The 20,437-nt window shown below is 31.1% G+C and overlaps 4 protein-coding genes and 1 non-coding gene across 7 annotated transcripts in view; 3 read left to right on the top strand and 2 right to left on the bottom strand.

Moving 5' to 3' along the window:
- Positions 1 to 1,839: 1,839 nt before the first annotated feature.
- Positions 1,840 to 3,438, top strand: Pmp1-b (peritrophic matrix protein 1-B). Its single transcript, NM_001168431.1, is given in 2 exon segments — positions 1,840 to 1,866; positions 2,795 to 3,438. Coding segments are annotated over 2 exon segments (624 nt in total). The 3' UTR covers positions 3,392 to 3,438.
- Positions 3,439 to 5,483: 2,045 nt separating this feature from the next.
- On the bottom strand, positions 5,484 to 6,543 carry Ctlp-6d (chymotrypsin-like proteinase 6D). Of its 2 annotated transcripts, none has more exons than XM_008196488.3 (3): positions 6,383 to 6,543; positions 5,821 to 6,333; positions 5,484 to 5,771 (listed from the first exon to the last, which is right to left on the bottom strand). In XM_008196488.3, exons 1-3 carry the CDS (start codon positions 6,426 to 6,428, stop codon positions 5,503 to 5,505), a joined length of 828 nt encoding a protein of 275 aa, XP_008194710.2. In that variant the 5' UTR covers positions 6,429 to 6,543; the 3' UTR covers positions 5,484 to 5,502.
- A 399-nt stretch (positions 6,544 to 6,942) lies between these two features.
- Positions 6,943 to 20,437, top strand: part of Tom7 (Translocase of outer membrane 7) — an 84,065-nt gene continuing 70,570 nt past the window's right edge. Inside the window, exons 1-3 of one of the 2 annotated variants that reach the window (NM_001162394.1) lie at positions 7,048 to 7,147; positions 7,199 to 7,247; positions 7,295 to 7,307. In NM_001162394.1, coding sequence (NP_001155866.1) covers positions 7,048 to 7,147; positions 7,199 to 7,247; positions 7,295 to 7,307 — 162 coding nt within the window. Of the gene's footprint in view, positions 7,148 to 7,198; positions 7,248 to 7,294; positions 7,308 to 20,437 lie in introns of those variants that run through there. The other variant, XM_064358175.1, reaches the window with a different exon arrangement.
- Positions 7,355 to 7,867, bottom strand: LOC103313395 (uncharacterized). The gene is made up of 3 exons (XR_010335269.1): positions 7,726 to 7,867; positions 7,566 to 7,675; positions 7,355 to 7,509 (listed from the first exon to the last, which is right to left on the bottom strand). It is a non-coding gene; the product is annotated as an uncharacterized LOC103313395 (transcript).
- Positions 9,672 to 20,437, top strand: part of Cals (Calsyntenin) — a 58,516-nt gene continuing 47,750 nt past the window's right edge. The window contains exon 1 of the mRNA XM_008196530.3: positions 9,672 to 9,935. Within this exon, the coding sequence (XP_008194752.1) occupies positions 9,860 to 9,935 (76 nt within the window). The 5' untranslated portion in view covers positions 9,672 to 9,859. The remainder of the gene's footprint in view (positions 9,936 to 20,437) is intronic.

Here is a 20,437-nt window from a genome sequence, read left to right as displayed (position 1 = left end):
AACAAATCAAAAAATTATTAAATTTGGTAAAATGTACAATATTATTAGTGGCTCTTATAGGAGTTTTTAAGCAGGTTTGTAAATCCAAAACTTAATTTCTTTGATAAAAATAAATGTTACTAGTAGGTACAGTTTTTTCGGCATTTAGTACGAGAAAAAGTCAAATATTATCAAGATTAAAAAAATAATTAAGTTAGACTGACAACTAATAATAGTAATAATTATTAATATTCGCACCGAATTGGGCGTTTGTTATTAAATATCTAATGTTTTTCTGTCTGAGAATTTTGCTACCTTTTCTTATATTAAAATTAAATAGATTACTTAAGAATACTTCAACAAAATTAAAAATGTGAAAATATTACTTATTTGAAATTTTATGAGTTCTATAGGGTTATTTTAAAACGATTAAAAAATTATGTTTTCGAAAAAAAAATTCTCTCAAAAAATGTTAATAACAGCAAAATTACGTTTAATTAATTATTTTTTAATAAAAATTTAGTTGTTGAGAGAAAAAATGTAATATATTAGGTGTAGTATTTAATGAATGTATAAAGTAGGCCATATTCATGACAATTGCTTAGAACACAGGCAAACGCAGTGAGTGAAAAATTGTTTTAAAATATTGTATTACAGGACAATGTTAATGGTATGTAAATTATGTTTTCGAAAAAAAGTCCTTTAAAAATTGTTACTAACAGCAAAATTACGTTTAATTAATTATTTTTTGGGCCTAGCAACATTTTTACCACACAACAACGGATGACATAAGGAATAACAATTTTTTGCAGCTTGATTCATAAGATATAGTAAAGAAATACTATTAGTAGACTCACCCTGTATATATTTTTTGTTTTTTTTTTATTTTATTCTTAAAGATTTTTTTTCATGGAATTTTGATAAAACTAGCTTAGAGGTCTTTGGTATATAAATACAGTAAAACCTCTCAACAACGGACATCAATGGGGAACCTTTAATTGTCCGTTGTGGAGAGGTGTCCGCTAATGGGAGAGGTAAATTTTAATATAGGTTTTATTACGTTCTTACAAAAATGTCCGTTGTGAAGAGATGTCCGTTATGCGGAAGTGTCTGCTAAGGGAAGTTTTTCTGTATTATGAGCGCAATAAAAAACACAAATTACGAAACTATTAAATTAAAATGAAAAAAAATATTTTTTCTAAAACTTAAAAGAGGTAGTAGGCTCTGATCGCATAAGGCGAGAACAGAAAGATAAAAAAAGTTTTTGTGTTATTTTATCTATAACTTTTATTTATTTTTTTTTTATTTTATTAAGTAAAATTAAGTAATGTAAAAGCTGATAACGTTACTACATGTCTTGAAACAAAAATACCAAAAAATTTATAAACTGACTCATTAGATCATAGATTTCCAGAAAATGGGTGTTGTTTGTGTGGCATAGGTACTGTGGTATCAAATAAAGTTTATTCTTTTATTTACTGTTACCTTTAGAGTAAATTAGCACCGATTTGTGGATTCTCAATATTTTTTTCATACGAAAAAATTTTTCAATTTAAAATTCGCTTCTTGGAAAATAGACAAGAGACAAGAGAAATAAAAGTTTTTATTCATTTATTTTATTTAATACATAATAAACTTCTACAAATTTTGCTACGCTTCAGTTATCAATAAACAAAAAGAAAAATTTTTGTTAATATCGTCACACAAAATACACGACTTTGCCATTAATTCTCCACAAAATTATCAACAAAGAGAATAATTGCAACACAAAACTTTGATCTCGCCGCTAAACCGACAAGATATTGAATCTTTCTGGGTATAAAAATCCCCAATCTCTCCAAATAACCGTCAAAACCGAAAATGAAGCAAACCGTGTTCCTAATTATTGTGAGTAATTTTTTGATTAATTTAATTATTTAATAATTTAACTTCGCCGCGCTCACTCGATTTGGCAAACATTACGCTCGTTAAACAACCCATTATTTTAGTTTGTGGCTAACTAATGATGTAGTGTTTGCAGGAATTACTACCTATTTATGGTTTTATTTAAGAAAACGTCAAAATACATAACACCTTAATCTAAAGGAGAGCAAAAAAAAACGATTTTATTTTTACTTTACACATTTATTGGGGCAAATCGTGGACATGCTCTTTGATAAAATCGACAAAATTGCTAACTTTAATTTAATTATTTAATTATTTAACTTCGCCGCGCTCACTCGATTTGGCAAACATTACGCCCGTTAAACAACCCATTATTTTAGTTTGTGGCTAACTAATGATGTAGTGTTTGCAGGAACTATTATCTATTTATGGTTTTATTTAAGAAAACGTCAAAATACATAACACCTTAATCTAAAGGAGAGCAAAAAAAACGATTTTATTTTTACTTCACACATTTATTGGGGCAAATCGTGGACATGCTCTTTGATAAAATCGACAAAATTGCTAACTTTAATTTAATTATTTAATAATTTAACTTCGCCGCGCTCACTCGATTTGGCAAACATTACGCCCGTTAAACAACCCATTATTTTAGTTTGTGGCTAACTAATGATGTAGTGTTTGCAGGAATTACTACCTATTTATTGTTTTATTTAAGAAAACGTCAAAATACATAACACCTTAATCTAAAGGAGAGCAAAAAAAAACGATTTTATTTTTACTTCACACATTTATTGGGGCAAATCGTGGACATACTCTTTGATAAAATCGACAAAATTGCTAACTTTAATTTAATTATTTAATAATTTAACTTCGCCGCGCTCACTCGATTTGGCAAACATTACGCCCGTTAAACAACCCATTATTCCAGTTCGTGGCTTTTTGCCACGCCAGCCCTCTCATCGACTACCGCCTCACCCTCCAACCCCCAAAAAACTGCACTTCGGCCGGTCTCCTTTGCGAGACCTGTTCCGAGCTAGTGGCCTGTGTTGAAAACAACGACCATACGTTTAGAAAAGACCACGTCCAGACCTGCCCTTCTGGCCAGAAATGTGTCAAAGGGGGTTGTTCCAGCGCTTCTGATCCGTTCTGTGACGGGGTCGCCGATTTGGCCTTTCCTTGTAAAAAAGTGGGGATTTTTCCCGACCCCTTCTACTGTAATAAGTTCGTTTTGTGTGTGGATATGGGGCAGAGTAGGCTTCAGGCGTATTCAAGCCGGTGTGAGGACGGGTTGGGGTACAATATTGAGACGGGGGTTTGCGATGTGAAGTTGTCCGGTGGGTGCAAAGTGGATGAATTCCCGGTGCCATTGTGTGCCAAAGCTGGGGATAGTGGAGCTTTGGAGGGGAAACCCATGGAGTATTACACGTGTGAGGAGTATAGCAGTGGGAAGAGGGTGCTGTATCCGGTGATTGATGTGTGTCCGAATGCGGAAACTTATGAAAATTTCAAGTGTGTTAGCAAATAAAGGGAATATTGACGAGAAAAGTATAAAATAAAGATTTATTGCATTGATTTACTAGTTTTTTTTTAATGTATTAAGACATTAACACAAGTATAAAAACCCATAATTTTGCAGCTGAACTGAATATGAAGGTAATTTTTTGATTTTGAAATTTTTTGGAAAACAAGAAAGTTAAAAAAATTTTTCACAAGATATTACACAAATAATCAAAAAATTAATGAATATCAACGTGCTAGTGACAGCGGTAATACTTTTCCCAGTATCTGTCTTTTTTATTATCACACTATTTTTTTTAATTTTGAATATTTTTTAAATTTTTTAAAAATGATTAATTATTAATATTAATATTAATCTTCACGCTATCAAAACCTTTTTTTTGAGATGATGAAATAATTGGATAAATTTGAATATACTAAGTACAGTGCGTTCAAAAATTTTTAGATCAACTCTTGCTGTGAAATCTTGAACGTATGTTGATTCCTACGATTTCTACATACGAAAATACTGAGGAAAATCGCAAGTAGCAACAGAATAGAACGATAATCTATCAAAGTCAATAAAAATCAAGCAGTCTAAATTCCACAACAAGAGTTGATCTAAAGACTTTTTGAACCCACCGTATAATTCTGGTTGTGACTGAGTCACAGAAGATTTCAGAACTCTTTAGTGATATAAAAAAGAAATCTCATCCATGACGTTTTTTTTTTGTTTCAGTTTCTGAATTTGTATTGGCTGTTTCAAAACGATAAAAAGCCAACGTCGCAATTTCTCTCAAAATTTGTTGTTTTAAATTATTCAAACACTTCAAAAAATTAATAGCTAATGCAATTTACTATTTATACTATTTGTACTATTTATACTATTTATACTATTTATACTATTTATACTATTTATACTATTTATACTATTTATACTATTTATACTATTTATACTATTTATACTATTTTATACTATTACAATTTTATCAACAAAAAAAAATTCGGCAAAATGTTTGGTAAGGTAACATTTTTTTTTGGTCCATAATCCATAGCAATAACCTCATAACTCACAAACGTAACCCATGAGTATATTAAATTTTGCTTTTACTTTATTTATCATAATCCGGTTCTAAAACTCTTATACCTTCATTTTTTGGACTTTTCCACTGACTATTAATTCGTTTTTTTCGGTGTTTTTGTTTCAAAAAAAATTAGAATTTTTTGCTCTACCATGTATTAGAATTCTAAAATTTTCATCTCCACCAGAAACTTGTCGCAAATTATAAGTATAAAATATTGTCATCTTAACCATTATAGAAAGCTCAAGTCAAGTTAACTGCGTTGTTAAAAGTTAACAACGCAAATAGACCAATCAAATTGGTGTATTTTGGTCACGTGATCACTTAATCACGCGTTTAATTGAGAATTAAATTAATAACCGGTTCTATTTACATAATTATTATCTAATGTCCGACTTGGTTTTTTACTTTTTCTCTTTCTTGTAATTTATTATTGATAATCATATTGTCAATCCATTTGTCGCAATTTTTGAGGTTAATTTTTTTTTGTTATTTGTAAATTCTCGAGCTTCTTTATGTTCTTTGTTTTAATTTTCATGAGTTTTTTGTATTCTCTTTTTTATTTGAAGAAATTTTCTATAGACGTTTAGTTTGGTGTTGAATTTTATCATTGATTTTTTTTAATTATCGCTGCCAATAATCAATTATTACGTTGAAAGCGCCGTTCAAACATTTACATGCAGTGTGTTATCTCAAGTTTATTGTCATTTTTATTTTTTTTATAAATACTAGATGGTTTTAGGTCATTCTTGAGGTTTTGAGAAAGAAAATACTTTAACAAATTTGCTCAAAAAGCGCAACACACAGTATATTTTATAAAGCTGAATTCTTATCTTTAAATAGAATTGGTTTTAAAATTGCAAAAAAATCGACTCAATGGACTTTTGGCACTGCTGCCGGGGATTAAATTTTTTACTAAGAAAAAACTACAGATCTAATTACGTAGTGTTTGCAGAATTACTATTTATTTAAGGTTTTATTTAAGGAAACGTCAAAATGCATAACACCTTAATCTAAAGGAGAGCAAAAAAAACTATATTATTTTTACTTCACACATTTATTGGGGCAAATCGTGGACATGCTCTTTGATAAAATCGACAAAACTGCTAACTTTGGTGTAAACTGACGGTGCCTCTGGATGGCTACATGGTACAAAACCCCAGGAAACAACCCCCACGATGGTACCATTCTGGGCCAATGGCCCCCCACTGTCCCCCAAACAGGCACTTTCGCCCTTTGACAAAGGCCCAGTGCAAACATTTGACACCTCATTTAGGGGATTTTCCTGATTTTCGTCAAGTAAAGCATCGACTGCTTTCTTACAATCTGTTAAAAAAAAAAAATTACAACCAATTAATTACTGTCATGGTCGTACCGTCGTAAGACAAGATGGGCACCGTGACAGTTTGCAAATGGTTGGGCAAAATTGGGACAATGGTGGTGGAGGTGGAGCCCCATCCTGTCAGAACTGAATCTCCTGTGAATTCAGAGCCGGGTTCAGGCAACCCGATAGGTTGTACCAGGTCTCCGAATTCTAGCGGTGTTGCTAATTTGAGTAAAGCGATGTCGTTTGGTCCCACGCGTCCGTTGAAGTCAGGATGGACGATTTTTTCAACGACTTGGATCTCTTGTCTTTGGTTGTTTTGTTCGTTGAGTTCGGTGATTCCAGCGACGATTCGGTGGTCCCCCTGTGTTGGCACTTCGGTGACGCAGTGCCCCGCTGTGACGATGAAGGTGGGCGAGAGGATGGAGCCTCCACACACGTGCTCGTAGACGCCCAAGATTCCAAACTGGTAGGAGATTTGGTAGGGGAATTGGCCTTTGGCGGCGTCGTCTCCGTTGATTATGTGGGGGTTGGGGTGGAAGCCGATTTTTAGAGGGGGTTTGGCTGATTGAAATTTTAACGCTAGTTGGGATTATTTAAAGGTGATTCTTACCCGAAGCGAAGACAATCGCAACTGTTAGAAAGATGAGTAGGTTCATTTTGGTTGTGTTTGGAAACGTTGAGTGAGTTGGACATTTATATAGATTTTGGCTGTGATGAATAGGATTTATCTGATTTCGGTTGAACTATAATCGATGTTTTTGACGACAGGTGTGAAATATGAGTATTTTTAATATTTGAACCCAATTAAAAAAGATAAGAAAGTGGTTATTCAAAACTTCCAAGCAGGTGAAACGAGGGATCTTCTAAGAAATGAGAAGATTAATTGAATGATAACGGGGAAAACAATGAACAGTTTAAGGATTTCGAAACTGTCTTTATTTTTCAACTACAACTAATAACACTTTTGAGTTATTGGACCAAGTTTGGTTTCTCAAAATAAAAATTACTTGGAGTAAAAGATGACTGAGATGAGTGTCTTTAGTTATTTTTATTAAAATTAGACAGTTCAAATAATTAAAACTCCACCTTTTTATTACATTAATAACAAATAATCATTTATTTCTAAAAAATAAAAACGAAGTATTGTTTTTTGAGTTTTGTAGAGGCAACCAGTAATACAGCGTTCCTGACATATTTAGATAACCTCACTATCGAAATTCAGAAAAACACGGTGTTTCGAAGTTTTTTTGCAAATTTGCTCCAAAAACAACGAAAATGGTCCTTTCAGATGGTGCCAAACAGCGACTATCGCTCGTTATTGAATTAACGAAAACAGTTTTCCATTACAGTTTCATCCCAACTGTGCTTTATTTGGGTAAATTTATAAATAATTATAGTAAGTTTTTGTAAAATGTGTTTTTTACAGGCTTTCGGAAAGGTGCTGATCCAGGAATGCCTGAAATTTCGTTGGCTAAGTAAGTTATTCAAAATACATATTATTAATAATTTCTATTTGTTTCAGTTTGTTGTGGTAGATTGTTACAATGATGAGGGTTTTGTAGTAGAGGAATAAATTGTTCAATAAAAATAATTATTTAATAAATAATAATAAATTGGTAATACATTAATTAGTGGACAACGGGTACTCTGTCGTATTTGTTGTACTTAGTTCGCCTTCTATAGAATTTGAAGAAGATTAAAGCAATGACAATGATAACTGCTAAAATAATACCAAACCTAAAAATCAATATTTGTTGTACTTGTCTCGTTACATAACACATTAATAATGTTACCAAAAGTACCACAGGTCTGTTACTTTCATACAACATTTATTATCCCCACAACAATACTGCTCCGACTCGCAAAAACCAAAATCACAATAATATGAAGGATGTGCCCCCACCTAAAAAAAATCAAAATGTAGAAAAAAATATTCAAAATTTTTAAACGTACATATTTTGCTCCCAGAATGGTTGTGACCAGAAAAATACCAAAGAGAGACATGTGGGAGGCTCTTATTTTATCATAATTTGTAATGATTTTTCCACCTAACCTTGCTTTTATGACAGCTCAATTGATTGATTTTAAAACTTGATAAAATTGGATTTGGTGCTAACATTAATTTGTAATAAAAAAAATGGAATACTTTTGGATGTTTTTATTTAAAAAAATATTAAGTATTTAAGGCGTCGTATCAAATTTTTTGTGTGAAATGTTGGTTGCATAAGTGTTGGTCCGTGTGAATGTCTATGGGGTTTTTATTAAATAATTTATTATACAGAGTGTCTCATTAAATTCTCTCCCCGTTTTCCTTTTGCTCTTCTTTTCTCGTCACCTCCTATCTATTTTATTTTATTAAAGTATTTGAAGTTTTTTGGACTAATCAATGATAAGATAACACAACGTTTCGATGTTTTTATTCAATCTTCATCAATGTTTCATTACTTTAAAAGTGGAAGAAAATGTTTTCTCGAACTAATTCGCCGACTTTTGAACTGAATGTATTTGCGTTTTAGGTGAATTATTGCAATTATATAGTTTGTAATATTTATTTATTTCAAAAATTTGTGTTAAAATATCTGCAAAAGACGGTCAGTACGTGGGGCCCTGGTGGCTCAGTGGTATAAGCGCCACTTACGACCTGAGGGGTCGCGGGTTCGAACCCGGATCAGAGTAACAATTTTTCTATGAAAAAAAAGTGTAGAAAAGGTAAGTGAAACAACACGTAAACAAAAATAAGAGATTGAGAAAAAACATAGACGTATATACGTAAAGCGGAGTATAAAACTGACAGAAATAAGAAAATAATGCGGCAAAAGGTAAAAGTACGTAAAGGCGCCAAATTGTAAACGTTAGCGCACATTGTAATAAAGGGAAAATATCTTTTGTTTTGAGTGAAAAAGAGATGAACGTAAAGGTGAAACATAACTTCAAACTTTAGCGTTGAATCCTTAGATGACTTACTTCTTAAATTAAAAAAATAAACGAAAATATTTAATTTATCTCTAAAAATTTTTAGTTAACTGAGTTTGTTTAGTAAAGTCCCGAAAAACATTGTTAAAAAAATCATGGCCACTGCGAATACGGTAGGATTTGCGCACGTCCACTATTTTTGACTAGAAAATATACAAATTTGGTGATTTTTGAAGAAATGTCCATTTTCGGTCAAAAACGTGCTGAAAGTTACAAAATAGGTAAAAACAGATTTAAAATTGTAGAATCAACTTATACGCCCGGTATCTTTTGATGAAATCTGGTGAAAAATTAGAGAATCAAATTGAAAAAAAGTGAAAGAAAATGTTTTCTCGAGCTAATTCGCCGACTTTTGAACTGAATGTGTTTGCGTTTTAGGTGAATTATTGCAATTATATAGTTTGTAATGTTGATTTATTTAAAAAGTTTCTGTTAAAATATCTGCAAAAGTCGGTCAGTACGTGGGGCCCTGGTGGCTCAGTGGTATAAGCGCCACTTTTGGCGGGGGAGGTCGGTTGTACGAACTCGGATCAGGTGTGACAATTTTTCTATGAAAAAAAGTGAAGAAAAAGTAAGGAAACAACACGTAAACAAAAATAAGATATTGAGAGAAAACATACGTATAAAAAACGGAAAGCGGAGCATAAAACTGACAGAAATAAGAAAATAATGCGGCAAAAGGTAAAAAAAGTACGCAAAGGCGTTTACGTTTTAAACTCATGGGTCACTTGATGAACAACCATTTCTGGATTATTGTGAATTCTTGTGAAGCAACAATGTTAGAACATAGCGAAACCATTTTTACAATCAATTTGGATTTGGATATTTGGTACAACTTGTTAGAAAAAGCGTCACATGTCTAAAAACTCCCACTTTTTCCTAAAAGTTAGTTGAATTTAAACGTAGCGCCATTTTTTGCAACGCCATCTCTCCAATCCACCATTTCTCCGAAGGGAAGGGAGACAGTCAATGAAAACCTAGCCGTCCATGACGACACAATTTAGTGAGTCGGTATGAAAATCGTGTGTTTATCATCATAAAAAAGCGAGTTGTGGTGTGTGCCCCGTGCGCGTACAAGACCCCCATCAGACGTTTTTGTCGCCTCGCCGCCGAAATGTTTTGGTTCGCGATCTGTGCCCTCCTTCTGACACCCATCGCTTCTTCGACGGAGCCGTTCGACGAGTACACAGGTGAGCACCGCGACGGCGCCGCTCCGGAGCCCCAGTGCTACGCCCGCAGGTGGCACGGCACCGACAAAATGGCGAGAGGAAACGCCGACGAGCGAACTTACACCTGTCTGGCGTCTTACAGCACGGGCGAGGTTGGGTCGGGGGGTGTGGGGCGATCGATTGATCATCGATTAAGGGGGCTGTTTATGCATCGACGATCGATTGCACGACCTCGGCACACAATCGATGGGTTGTTGTTGTATCTGAGGCACGTGGGGGCGAAAGGGCACCGGGGCTCCATTACATGCCGCTCACTTTTTTTTGTAATTGTTCCAATCGAGTAACTTTAAGGACACTTTACCATTTATTTCTATATTTTGGACGTTTTTTTTATTTTGGTGTTTTGGTTTTTGTTGCATCGACTGCGCCAGTTATTCATTTGTTTATGCATGAAATGTAAACTCTTCTGTTATGTTAACCTGAAACTGTATTTTCTTATTAAATTTGATTTGAGTAGAAAAACAGCAACAAAAGAATTTCGATTGTGGAACAATCTCAACATTCTTCTTAAATCCTAGTTTTATTATTGAATATGAAATTGTGCTTTAGTACGTTTCGTTTCGCAATGCCTTCTATGTTTGTTTCTTATGGTATCTAATAAGGTCACACAAAAACTAAAAAAACAAAGTTTAGGTTTAATAAAATCATCTGAAAATTTTTATACAAGCATAATTTCTTAGGTCCTGCCCAATGAAAATATTTTCAAGATGGTGACACTTCCGGTTATACCGGAAGTCGCTATCAACTTTCTTATTTTAAATGGAAAGCTATATTTTTTAATGCGTTTTTGGATTACTTGAGTTATTTTAATGTAGTTTTCATAAGCTCTCTCTATACCTAAATTTAGCCGTTTACGAAATATTTGGGTTTTTAATTTTTTTTGAATTCGCACCTTCCAGTTCAAAAATCGATAACTCTGCCATTTTTTAAAATTTGGAAATAATTTTTAGCTCATTTGAAAGAGGAAACCTCGATCTTTCCTTTGGTGTTTTCAAATTTCTAAAAAAGAATAAACCCCATATGTTTAAAGTTAAGTTTTCAGAACTTTAAACACCCATAACTCAATTTTTTCAAATGAAATGCCACAAGTTTTATTTCATTAGATCGTAGAGAATTTAATTCTGTATCGATTTGTATTAGCATTCCCTATACTTATGTTTAATAGTTTTCAAGTTACAATAACTTCTTGTTGGGATTGAGGAATTCATCAGCCATCATAGGTTGCCATGGAAATGAGAGAAAAAATGTGCGAAATTAAAGTTTTTCAAACCAACATTCAATGACTTTATTTTGTTTTCACAGGACGGACAACACAATTTTGAATAGAGTTTGTCGTTTGTTTAATCAGAAATGATTTTACGGCCAACTTTCTACAATGTCAAAAAAACCAACATAATTTGAAAATTATCACAGATAGGTATAGGGAATGCAAATACAGATCGATGCAGAAAAAAATTCTCCTCCATCTAGTAAAATAAAAATTGGGACATTCCATTTGAAAAAATTAAGTTATGGGTACTTGAAGTTTTCCAAACTTAACCGTAAAATTTTTGGGTTTATTAACTTCTTTTTCAATTTTGAACACATTGGAGGACAGATATAGGCTTTCTCTTTTAATTCTCCAAATATGATTTCGAAATCTCTAAAACTGAGACAGTTACCGATTTTTTAAGAGACAGGTGCAAATCCAAAAATTTTCAAAAAATCTTAAATATCTCGAAAACGGTTAATCTTAGGTATAGGGAAAGCTGATAAAAATGGCCTTAAAACAACTCAACTAATCTAAAAACGCAGTGAAAAACATAGCTTTCCATTTAAAATAAGAAAGTTGATAGCGACTTCCGGTATAACCGGAAGTGCCGCCATCTTGAAAATATTTTCATTGAGTAGAACTCCTCGGATTATGGCTCAGTACTAACTTTCAAATAATAGTTTTATTGGAGCTTCTAATACTTCAATACTTCTAATGTACAGTCGAACTCTATTATAACGAACCTGGCTTATAACGAAAGCTCGGTTATAACGAACTGAAGTGAAAGTCTTGTTTTCAAGTCATTTCTTAGAGTAACAAATTTTACTATTCGGTTATAACGAGTAAATGAACCTCGCTTTTAACGTCTAATATTTGCACAAATAAACGGTTTACGGACTTGGTTATAACGAACGAACACACGTGCATTTTTCTTACGTTCTACGAAACCATAAACGAAGTGAAAAAAATAAGTGGCATTGTTTGGTTTTCTATTTCAAAGTTTAGAATTCATTTAACGTTAAAGTTACCCTAGAATGTCAACGTTCGGTTATTAAAACGAACGTTCTTTTGAGTGTTCGTTGTAAGTTATAACCGAGTTCCACTGTATACAGTAATGTCGGCCTGTATCGAACCCGGTTATAACAAACCAGTCTAAAAATACGATTTTTTCTTCTATTACACTTTGTTTTATTTTTCCCGCTTATAACGAACGTTGATCTTGTATATAATCGTTCAAAACTTGTTGGATACAACTTATAACGAATTAGAATACGAGTATTTATCATTTTTTTGAAAAGAACAGAATTCGCATTGATGGAAAAAAACTCATAATTTTAAACAAATTCTGTTTACAGTTTCGGAAGTCTTTTCAATTTCAAAAATCAAGTTTACACAAATCCAATTAACACATCAGAACCCTTGATTTTTAAATGGAAAACTTGCAACGAAATGCGAGAAACTCAGTTTGAAATATCCAATGCAAGTGACACATTTTAAAATTGGTGTTGTAAGAAATGTATTGATATTGACAGATTTTAATTTGAGCGTTTACTTATCTAATTGCTTTATTTGTTCTGTAATTGCTGAAGTCGTTAAAATTTTATGGCTGAATTACTTTTTTTTGAAGATTGAAGTGTTTCTAACATTATTGTAATTCAAGCTGCTTATTTACCATTCAACTTTTGATTCAATAAAAATGGTAATTGAATATCTTCAAAGTATTCGTTTCTTATTCTAAACATAAATTTTATTTCTTAAATGATAAATTACACTGAACAATTTAATGTTTTACAACTAATTGTGTGTTGTTTTTAAATACCGTTCCGCTAAATCTATTATTTTTATGTAGACAAATGTAACCATTTTTCCAGTAATTTAATTTTATTTATGTCTTAATTAACGTAATTACGATTTGAATTTTGTAGAAACAATAGTGGTGATAATTATGTAGTAAACAACTATTTTATTCGCTCATGAAAAACCCAGTCTCGGTGAAATTTAAGTGCGTAAATAGGTAATGTCTGACAGTAATTGCATTATGAGTGATTTGTAAACGATATTTTTTTCTTTTCTCACTGTTTTCAATGACATCTGAATTTAAAATATAACATTTGAGGAAGTTTCAGACCAAATTGTGATACATCGAAGGCCAAATCTAATCACAAATATCATCAATGAATTATACATGCAATGTAATTGTTACTAATGATTATGGTTGCATATTAATGCACATCCATATTTTACACGTTCAAATATGTTTAAGTGTATTGTATTATCATTTTCATTCGTCAATTAAATTATGCTAAAGAAAACAGAAATGTTAAAATTGTGCTAGGAATTGTGCTCACAAGTGCTTATTTTGAATTCTGAGTACAATTTAATGAAACTTGATAGTGTAGGTGAATGGTTTCAGTTGGTGGGTGGTTCGGATCTCAGCTTTCAGTCTTTTGTATTTATTTTTCTTTTTCCTTACGTAAAAACTCGATACAGGGTGTAACAAAAAAGATTGCGCTGGTCAAAATAAAGAGATTTAAAAAATATTTTTTGTTTTTTTTAACAACTTAATAATTTCTGAAACTTCTGACTTGATCCGACCTGATCTGACTGGGCAGTCCCTGGTTATCTGCTGTACAGGGTGCTGCATTTTGGATCTCCGAAATTATGAAGTTTAGAGAAAAACGAGTGACACATTTTCGTCAAAAGTTGACATTTAAGCGAAATCTTTAAAAATTCATATCTTTCTTATTATAAAAGATACACATTTGAAACAAAAACATTATACTGGCACTTTTTTACAGAGAATTTAACAATGATATCTGCGATTTTTTTAAATCATTCGTTTAGCTGTAATAACAAAGTTGTATTTTTTTAAATGAGAATCATAGTTGGCTATGACATTTTCGGCAAGCTTATTTTTTTTCTGAACTTAAAACAATATAAATATAGTCTGATGTTTTTAATATTTTTGATAAAAAATATATTTAAAATATTTGAAAGTAGTTGGCCCTGGAAAAATTATTTCACATAAAAGGTGTGAATAAACTAGAAATTTTGTAGACGGTTATTAAAGTAAAAAATGTGAAATTATAAAAATAAACTATGTTAAAGTTATTTTCAAGTAAACAAATATAAGAGCGTCGCAGATTTTATTTACATAAAAAATTTGCAGAAAATTGCAAACAATGTGTCACTATCACTTGATGACACTTTTTTATGATTTAGTGAAGTGCAATGGAGGTGACGTTGATAATGTTTATATTTTTTTACCGCAGATGGAATTTGATTTTGGTGTTTGGATTGACATTTTTTTGTAAAATAAAATTTTATTGATACGCAATCATACAATTAATAGGATTTTTCTTCTTCCAACATTTCGTGTTTAAAATTGGAAAATAGAATGACAACGTAAGCTTGCCATTTTAAATATAAAAACAAATAATTTTTATTAATTGCAAAAATTTGAACTAATAAAAATTTATTATGCTGTTTTTGAATTAATTAGGGTTTAAAAATTATTAAATTATAAATACTTCTTGCGTAATACAATTTTCATAGTTTTAATTAAAAATCCAAAATTTTTTCATGGCCTACTATAAAGAAAAAGCGAAATGTTTTGTTTTTTCTTAAATATTTAAAATTAATGTATTACACAAATAGACATATCAAATCAGAAAAAAAATAAGCTTTTCGAAAATGTCATAGCCAACTATGATTCCTATTTAAAAAAATACAACTTTATGTTATTACAGTTAAACGAATGGTTGAAAAAAATCGCTGATAACATTATTAGATTCTCTGAAAAAAAGTACCTGTATAATGTCTTTGTTTCAAATGTGTATCCTTTATATTAAGGAAGATATGATTTTTTTAAGGTTTCGCTAAAATGTCAACTTTTGTTTATAAGTCGAAAACAAAAGACGATAGCGAGATGCGGTTTTGACCAAAATTATTTTCTTTAAAATGCAGCACCCTGTACTCCTATCTTTTCGTTACATCCTGTATTTTTATTAATTTATTAGTGTTAGGCATAAAATGAATCATCGATGATAATGGAAAATTGTTAATAAAGTGGCCTGTGATTTTGAAACGAAGTTGGCAACACTGAAAAATGCAGATAGAAGATGTATTGTTATGTCCTTGGTCGGCACTTGGATCAGAAGTAGCAGATTATGCTGAAATATTATGAAGGGATTGTGTGGCCTACACCGGTTATAACCGCTAGGATTAATAAATGCGCGACTTCAGCACTCGCTCTCCAATAAAATTCAGATCTGGTGATTTATTTTATTACGTCGCCACGTCAACAATCCAACTTAGTGAAATAAAACCACCTTTTATTCGTCCATTTTCAACCACACTTGGCACGAGCGAAGTTTGAATAAAGTGTCCTCGATGGATATCTCAATTTGAACGCGTCTCTCAACTCTACCGAACCTATCTCAACATCTACCCAAATCCATCAAGCAAGACAAACACGTCTCGAATTCTTCCAACATGAACTAATAACTCCGCCAGTGCGAATCAATAAAACATTTTGTGTTTTTTCACCAAACAATCGATAAAACAGTTTATCCACGTGCAACTAGCCCCGATTATTAACAAGAATGAACAATGAACCTCCTATACAGAGCTGATCAATAAAACTTTAAATCGATCGGTGTTTGTGTGTCGTAACGTCTCTCGTGCTCCAAAGGGACGTGAAAAGACACGACAACGATACTCGTTTCCATGTCGAGAATCAATCCGGCTAAAAAATTATCTCTCTCCGGTCGAGTATCGTCGAGAGCTTAACTACTTTAAAGAAAAAAAATCGCATCGTCTGCGTTATCTCTTTTGTTCTTTTTTTTTCGTCGTCGAGTGCATATTGTGTCAAAATGGAATTGGGTTACAACGGCTCCATCTTGCGGTAAAAAATCGAAACATCAAGCTCAACCAATCGAGATTAAAAGAATATCATCCCGGATTATTTATGAGACGAAAGCTACGCCAATGTATTCGACTGTCAACTTTTATATTTATGGTTGAAACGATTCTTTGCATTATTTTTCTTCTGTATGTATAGATAGATCCAAGCTGTCTTGAAACTGGCGGACCAAAAATTTCACATTCTTTATCTGTTTAGAATGTGTGTTAGTTATTACAATTTGGGAGTGTGTGTGTATAATTTTCTACTCGGAATGCACTTTCGTGTTTAGCTTACATTATGTCGTTTTTAACGATTGATAGTAGGATGTATTTAATAAAAATTGTAATTTCGTTTGTGTAATATTGTGCTTGTTTCAAGAATTTTTAAAAGCTTCCCCACACGCTATCATTACAGGAATACATTTTTTAAGAGTTTCGTTTGGTGGAATCAAGTGAGGCTTTTATTAGCATTGTACACTGTTTTTTTTTCGTTTTTTGGATTTTTCTGATTAAAAATATTACTTAAAAACCTGTTTCTATAGCTAAAATCTAGACTCTACTCGTTTTTAGATTCCCTTATAAATCCTTCTCCAGATGCTTTTTTCCAAATATTTTTCGGAATTTTTCTGCATTCTCCATATTTTCTTTTAGATTCTACTATAATTCTTTTATATTTTTCTTCATAATTTTTCTAGATTTTTTTAATACTCCTCTCTCATCTTTCTCTTCAAAAAAGTTTCTTCTCTCTTAAAAAGCTATCCGTAGACCTAAACTCTGGACTCTTTTTTTAGATTTTTGATTTTCCTTTTGTAGTCTATTCAAAATTCTTATATGAGCATTTTCTATTTTTTTAGATTTCATTCTCTGTCTTTTCTAAATGTTTCTGTTTTTCTTAAAATTTTTTAGAGATTATTCTTTAACATTGTTTCTGTATTTTTTTTTCTAGATTCTTATCTCATTCTTTTTTGAGCCGTCTGTAGATCTGAAATCTTTATATTATTAATAAATTCTTCCCCAGATTCTTCTTTGTAATGATTTTGCATTTTATTCCAAATTCTTTTATAAATATGTTTTCTACACTCTCAAAATTGTTTAGATTCTACCCTGCCTTTCTTCATAATTCTTCTATAGTTTTGTTTAGAATTTTTCTAAATTATTTTTTAGTCTTGTTTCTGTACCTTTAAGCCAATTTTTAGATTATTTTAAAAATTCTTTTTTTTACTATTATTTAGAATTGACTCTTAATTATTTTCTGAACACTTAATTTTCTATATTTTTGAAATTGTTTTTTAGATTCTATCCTGCGTTCTTACAAAAAAAATTAAATCTTTTTAGAATTGTTTGAGATCATTATTTAGCATTGTTTCTGTGTTTTTCTCTAGATTTTTATATTTTTTCTTCTCTTATTATTTTCAAAAACCGTCTGTGGATCGGAAATTTAGACTTATTTTAGAAATCCATCTTTAGATTTGTCTATAAAATCTTTTTTAGATTCTTTTCTGGAATTGTTTCGTGTTAATTTCTTCTAAATTCTGAAAATTTTTTTAGCATTGATTCTGTACTTTTGAGCCAATTTTTAGATTCTTTTATAATTTTCTTTACTATTGTCTAAATTTGACTCTTAATTATTTTCTAAACACTTAATTTTCTATATTCGTGAAATTGTTTTTTAGATTTTATCTTGCGTTCTTACAAAAAGATTTTAATTTCTTTTAGAATTGTTTGATTATTTCTCTAGATTTTTATTTTTTTTTAAATCTGTTTCTAAAGCTAAAATCTGGACTCTAGTCGTTTTTAGATTCGCTTACAAGTTTTTTCCAGATGCTTTTTTCTTTTCCAAATATTTTTAGACAAATCAAAATGATTTTATAAACACTTCTCCTTTTTTTCTGCATTTATCATACTTTCTTTTATATTTTTGCTCAAGATTTTTCTAAATTTTTGTTCGTATTTTCTTCTCATTTTTCTCTTCAAAAAAGTTTCTTCTCTTGAAAAACTTTTTTCAGACCTGAACTCTGGACTCTTCTTTAGATTTTGGAATTATTTTGTAGTCTATTCACAATTTTTTAATAAACACTTTCTACGTTGTCTATTTTTTTAGATTTTATTCTTTGTTTTTTCTAATTTCTTTTATTTTTCTTTAGATTTTTTCGAGATGATTCTTTTTCATTGTTTCTGTATTTTTTTTTCTAGATTTGTCTTAAGGTTTTATTGTTTTTTATATTCTATCCTGCGTTCTTACAAAAAAATGTAATTTCTTTTATAATTGTTTGAGATTATTATTTAGCAGTGTTTCTGTATTTTTCTCTAGATTTTAATTTTTTTTTTCTCTCATTATTTTTGAAAACCGTCTGTAGATCGGAAATCTAGGCTTATTTTAGAAATTCATCTTTAGATTTGTCTATAAATCCTTCTCTGTATTCTTTTTTGGATTAATTTTGTGTATTTTTCTTCTAAATCCTCAAAATTTTCGTTTATAACTTAAAAATTTCGTTGATCATTTTATAATTTTTTTGAGGATTGATAAAGTTGCAAAACATCAATAACAAAAGACAATAAAATTGTTAAATGGAACACTGACAGATATATCACAGACAGAAGCCATTCAACAAATTTTATGTTGTTTATTTAATCCACCTACATTTCATAAACGTTCAGTAGTTTTCAGTAATTACCTGTTTTAAATACGAGAACAATGCTTTACTGTTTCGCTAAACGTATTTTAAATGGATAAATGTATAACATGTTTTTCCTTGTGTTTAAATTTTTATAATAACATTTCTTTTATCATTTAATGAGTTTAATTATAATTTCATGTTTGTGGAAACAATAGCGTATTGTAGTTAACAATTTCGTTTCTGAATAAAAAAACATGTCGCACTAAAATTCTAACACAAAAGTGTAATTATATTATTAGGTGGATCAATAATAAAAAATTCTGTTATAAACAAAATATGAACGTAACTTTTTTTTCCTTAGTTGCGATAAAAGACGTATTGTTTTCTTATTTACAGCTTTTGGAAGTTTGTGCCATAGACGTATTATGTTTTATTTTAACTTCGTCTATGAGATTTTGGATAACAATACCTTCGTGAACTTTAAACGTATTTATTTGTGAAAGGAAATGCCAAGAAAAAACTTTGTGAAAAACGGCAGTGCTTATTTAATGCTTTTTTTCAAAGGATCGGTGGCTGCCAGTGGTTTTATCCTGTTATTTATGACCAGGTCTAAGTTTTTTCAAACCTATTTATTATAATTTTCGATTTGGAATGTTACTGATAATAAACGAGGGATTAAAATACCGAGCTATGTTGTCTTAATTGATTTATTGATTTTTTTGCTGGTTATAAAACAATAAAGATACCGTTCCTTACTTTTTTTTACTTTAGGTATTGTTCTAATACCGTAATAGTTCTCAAGTTTTAGAAATTGTGGACACTCTGTATTATAGTTTTGGTGTAAGAAAGAAGTTAGAGTCCGTACCAAGTGTATAAGAAATGCTCTTTGTGACAAACTCGACTTGTCAATAACATAAAATAGCTTTTAAGTGGCGATATTTCGAATGCTTCGAGATAAATGTCTTAGCGAGCATGCGGTGTTGGCTGTGAGACGAAGAGGAAAAAAAACCCAACAAATTGTGGTGGTTCGGGTATGAACTTATCAAATATTCAAGTGTCGTTTGCTCTTTTAGTATTCAGAAGCGTCTTGATGATATTTAGGTCACACTGTAGCAGAGAAATGTAAAAACCGGTTTGTTATGTACCCGCATAAGAGTTTTCAAGTTTCGTGCGGAAATAGAGAGCCGAAGGATGAAAAGTTTTTCTCTAATTTGTACAACAACAGCATGAAAAACTGGAATTATTTTGACAGCCGGTGAACGTTAAATTTTAAAGAGATCGATTGCTGCTTTATTGCCAATTGAACGCTTAAATTTTCTTGTTCGCTGACTTGAATCGATAGAAGTTTCTCTCGCGCGCGACGCAAAAGTGACACCGGTCTTTGAATAACTTTTTATCGTTTCAAAATAAATTGAGACAGTTACAAAGAACTTATTTCATTTTGGCCAAAGTAAGAATGATAAATGTCACTTTTTTAGGATGGATGAAAGTTTTTCGTTTTACAATAATTGACACTAATACAAAAAATGTCTGTTTTTAAACATGGAATGTGTTAATTTTAATCAACTTAAGATAGTGTGTAAATTCTTGAAATCGTTTTATAGGACGATCAATAAAAGCTCACTTCATGACAGATTGATTCATGTTTTTCATTTGTTCTAACATTTTGACGTTTATCATGATACATG

The sequence above is a fragment of the Tribolium castaneum genome, chromosome 8, assembly GCF_031307605.1.
Source record: "Tribolium castaneum strain GA2 chromosome 8, icTriCast1.1, whole genome shotgun sequence".
In the NCBI taxonomy this organism is placed as follows: Eukaryota; Metazoa; Arthropoda; class Insecta; order Coleoptera; family Tenebrionidae; genus Tribolium; species Tribolium castaneum.
The sequence above is the reverse complement of the archived record's forward strand: the minus strand, read 5'-3'. Positions and strand labels throughout refer to the sequence as shown.

Bases quoted from the DNA above. Each gene is read 5' to 3' on its own strand.
- Ctlp-6d (XM_008196488.3), bottom strand. From the start codon at position 6,428: ATGAACCTACTCATCTTTCTAACAGTTGCGATTGTCTTCGCTTCGG. The intron at 6,334-6,382 runs GTAAGAATCACC...AATTTCAATCAG, and splicing joins TGCGATTGTCTTCGCTTCGG to CCAAACCCCCTCTAAAAATC. The intron at 5,772-5,820 runs GTACGACCATGA...TTTTTTTAACAG, and splicing joins GCCCATCTTGTCTTACGACG to ATTGTAAGAAAGCAGTCGAT.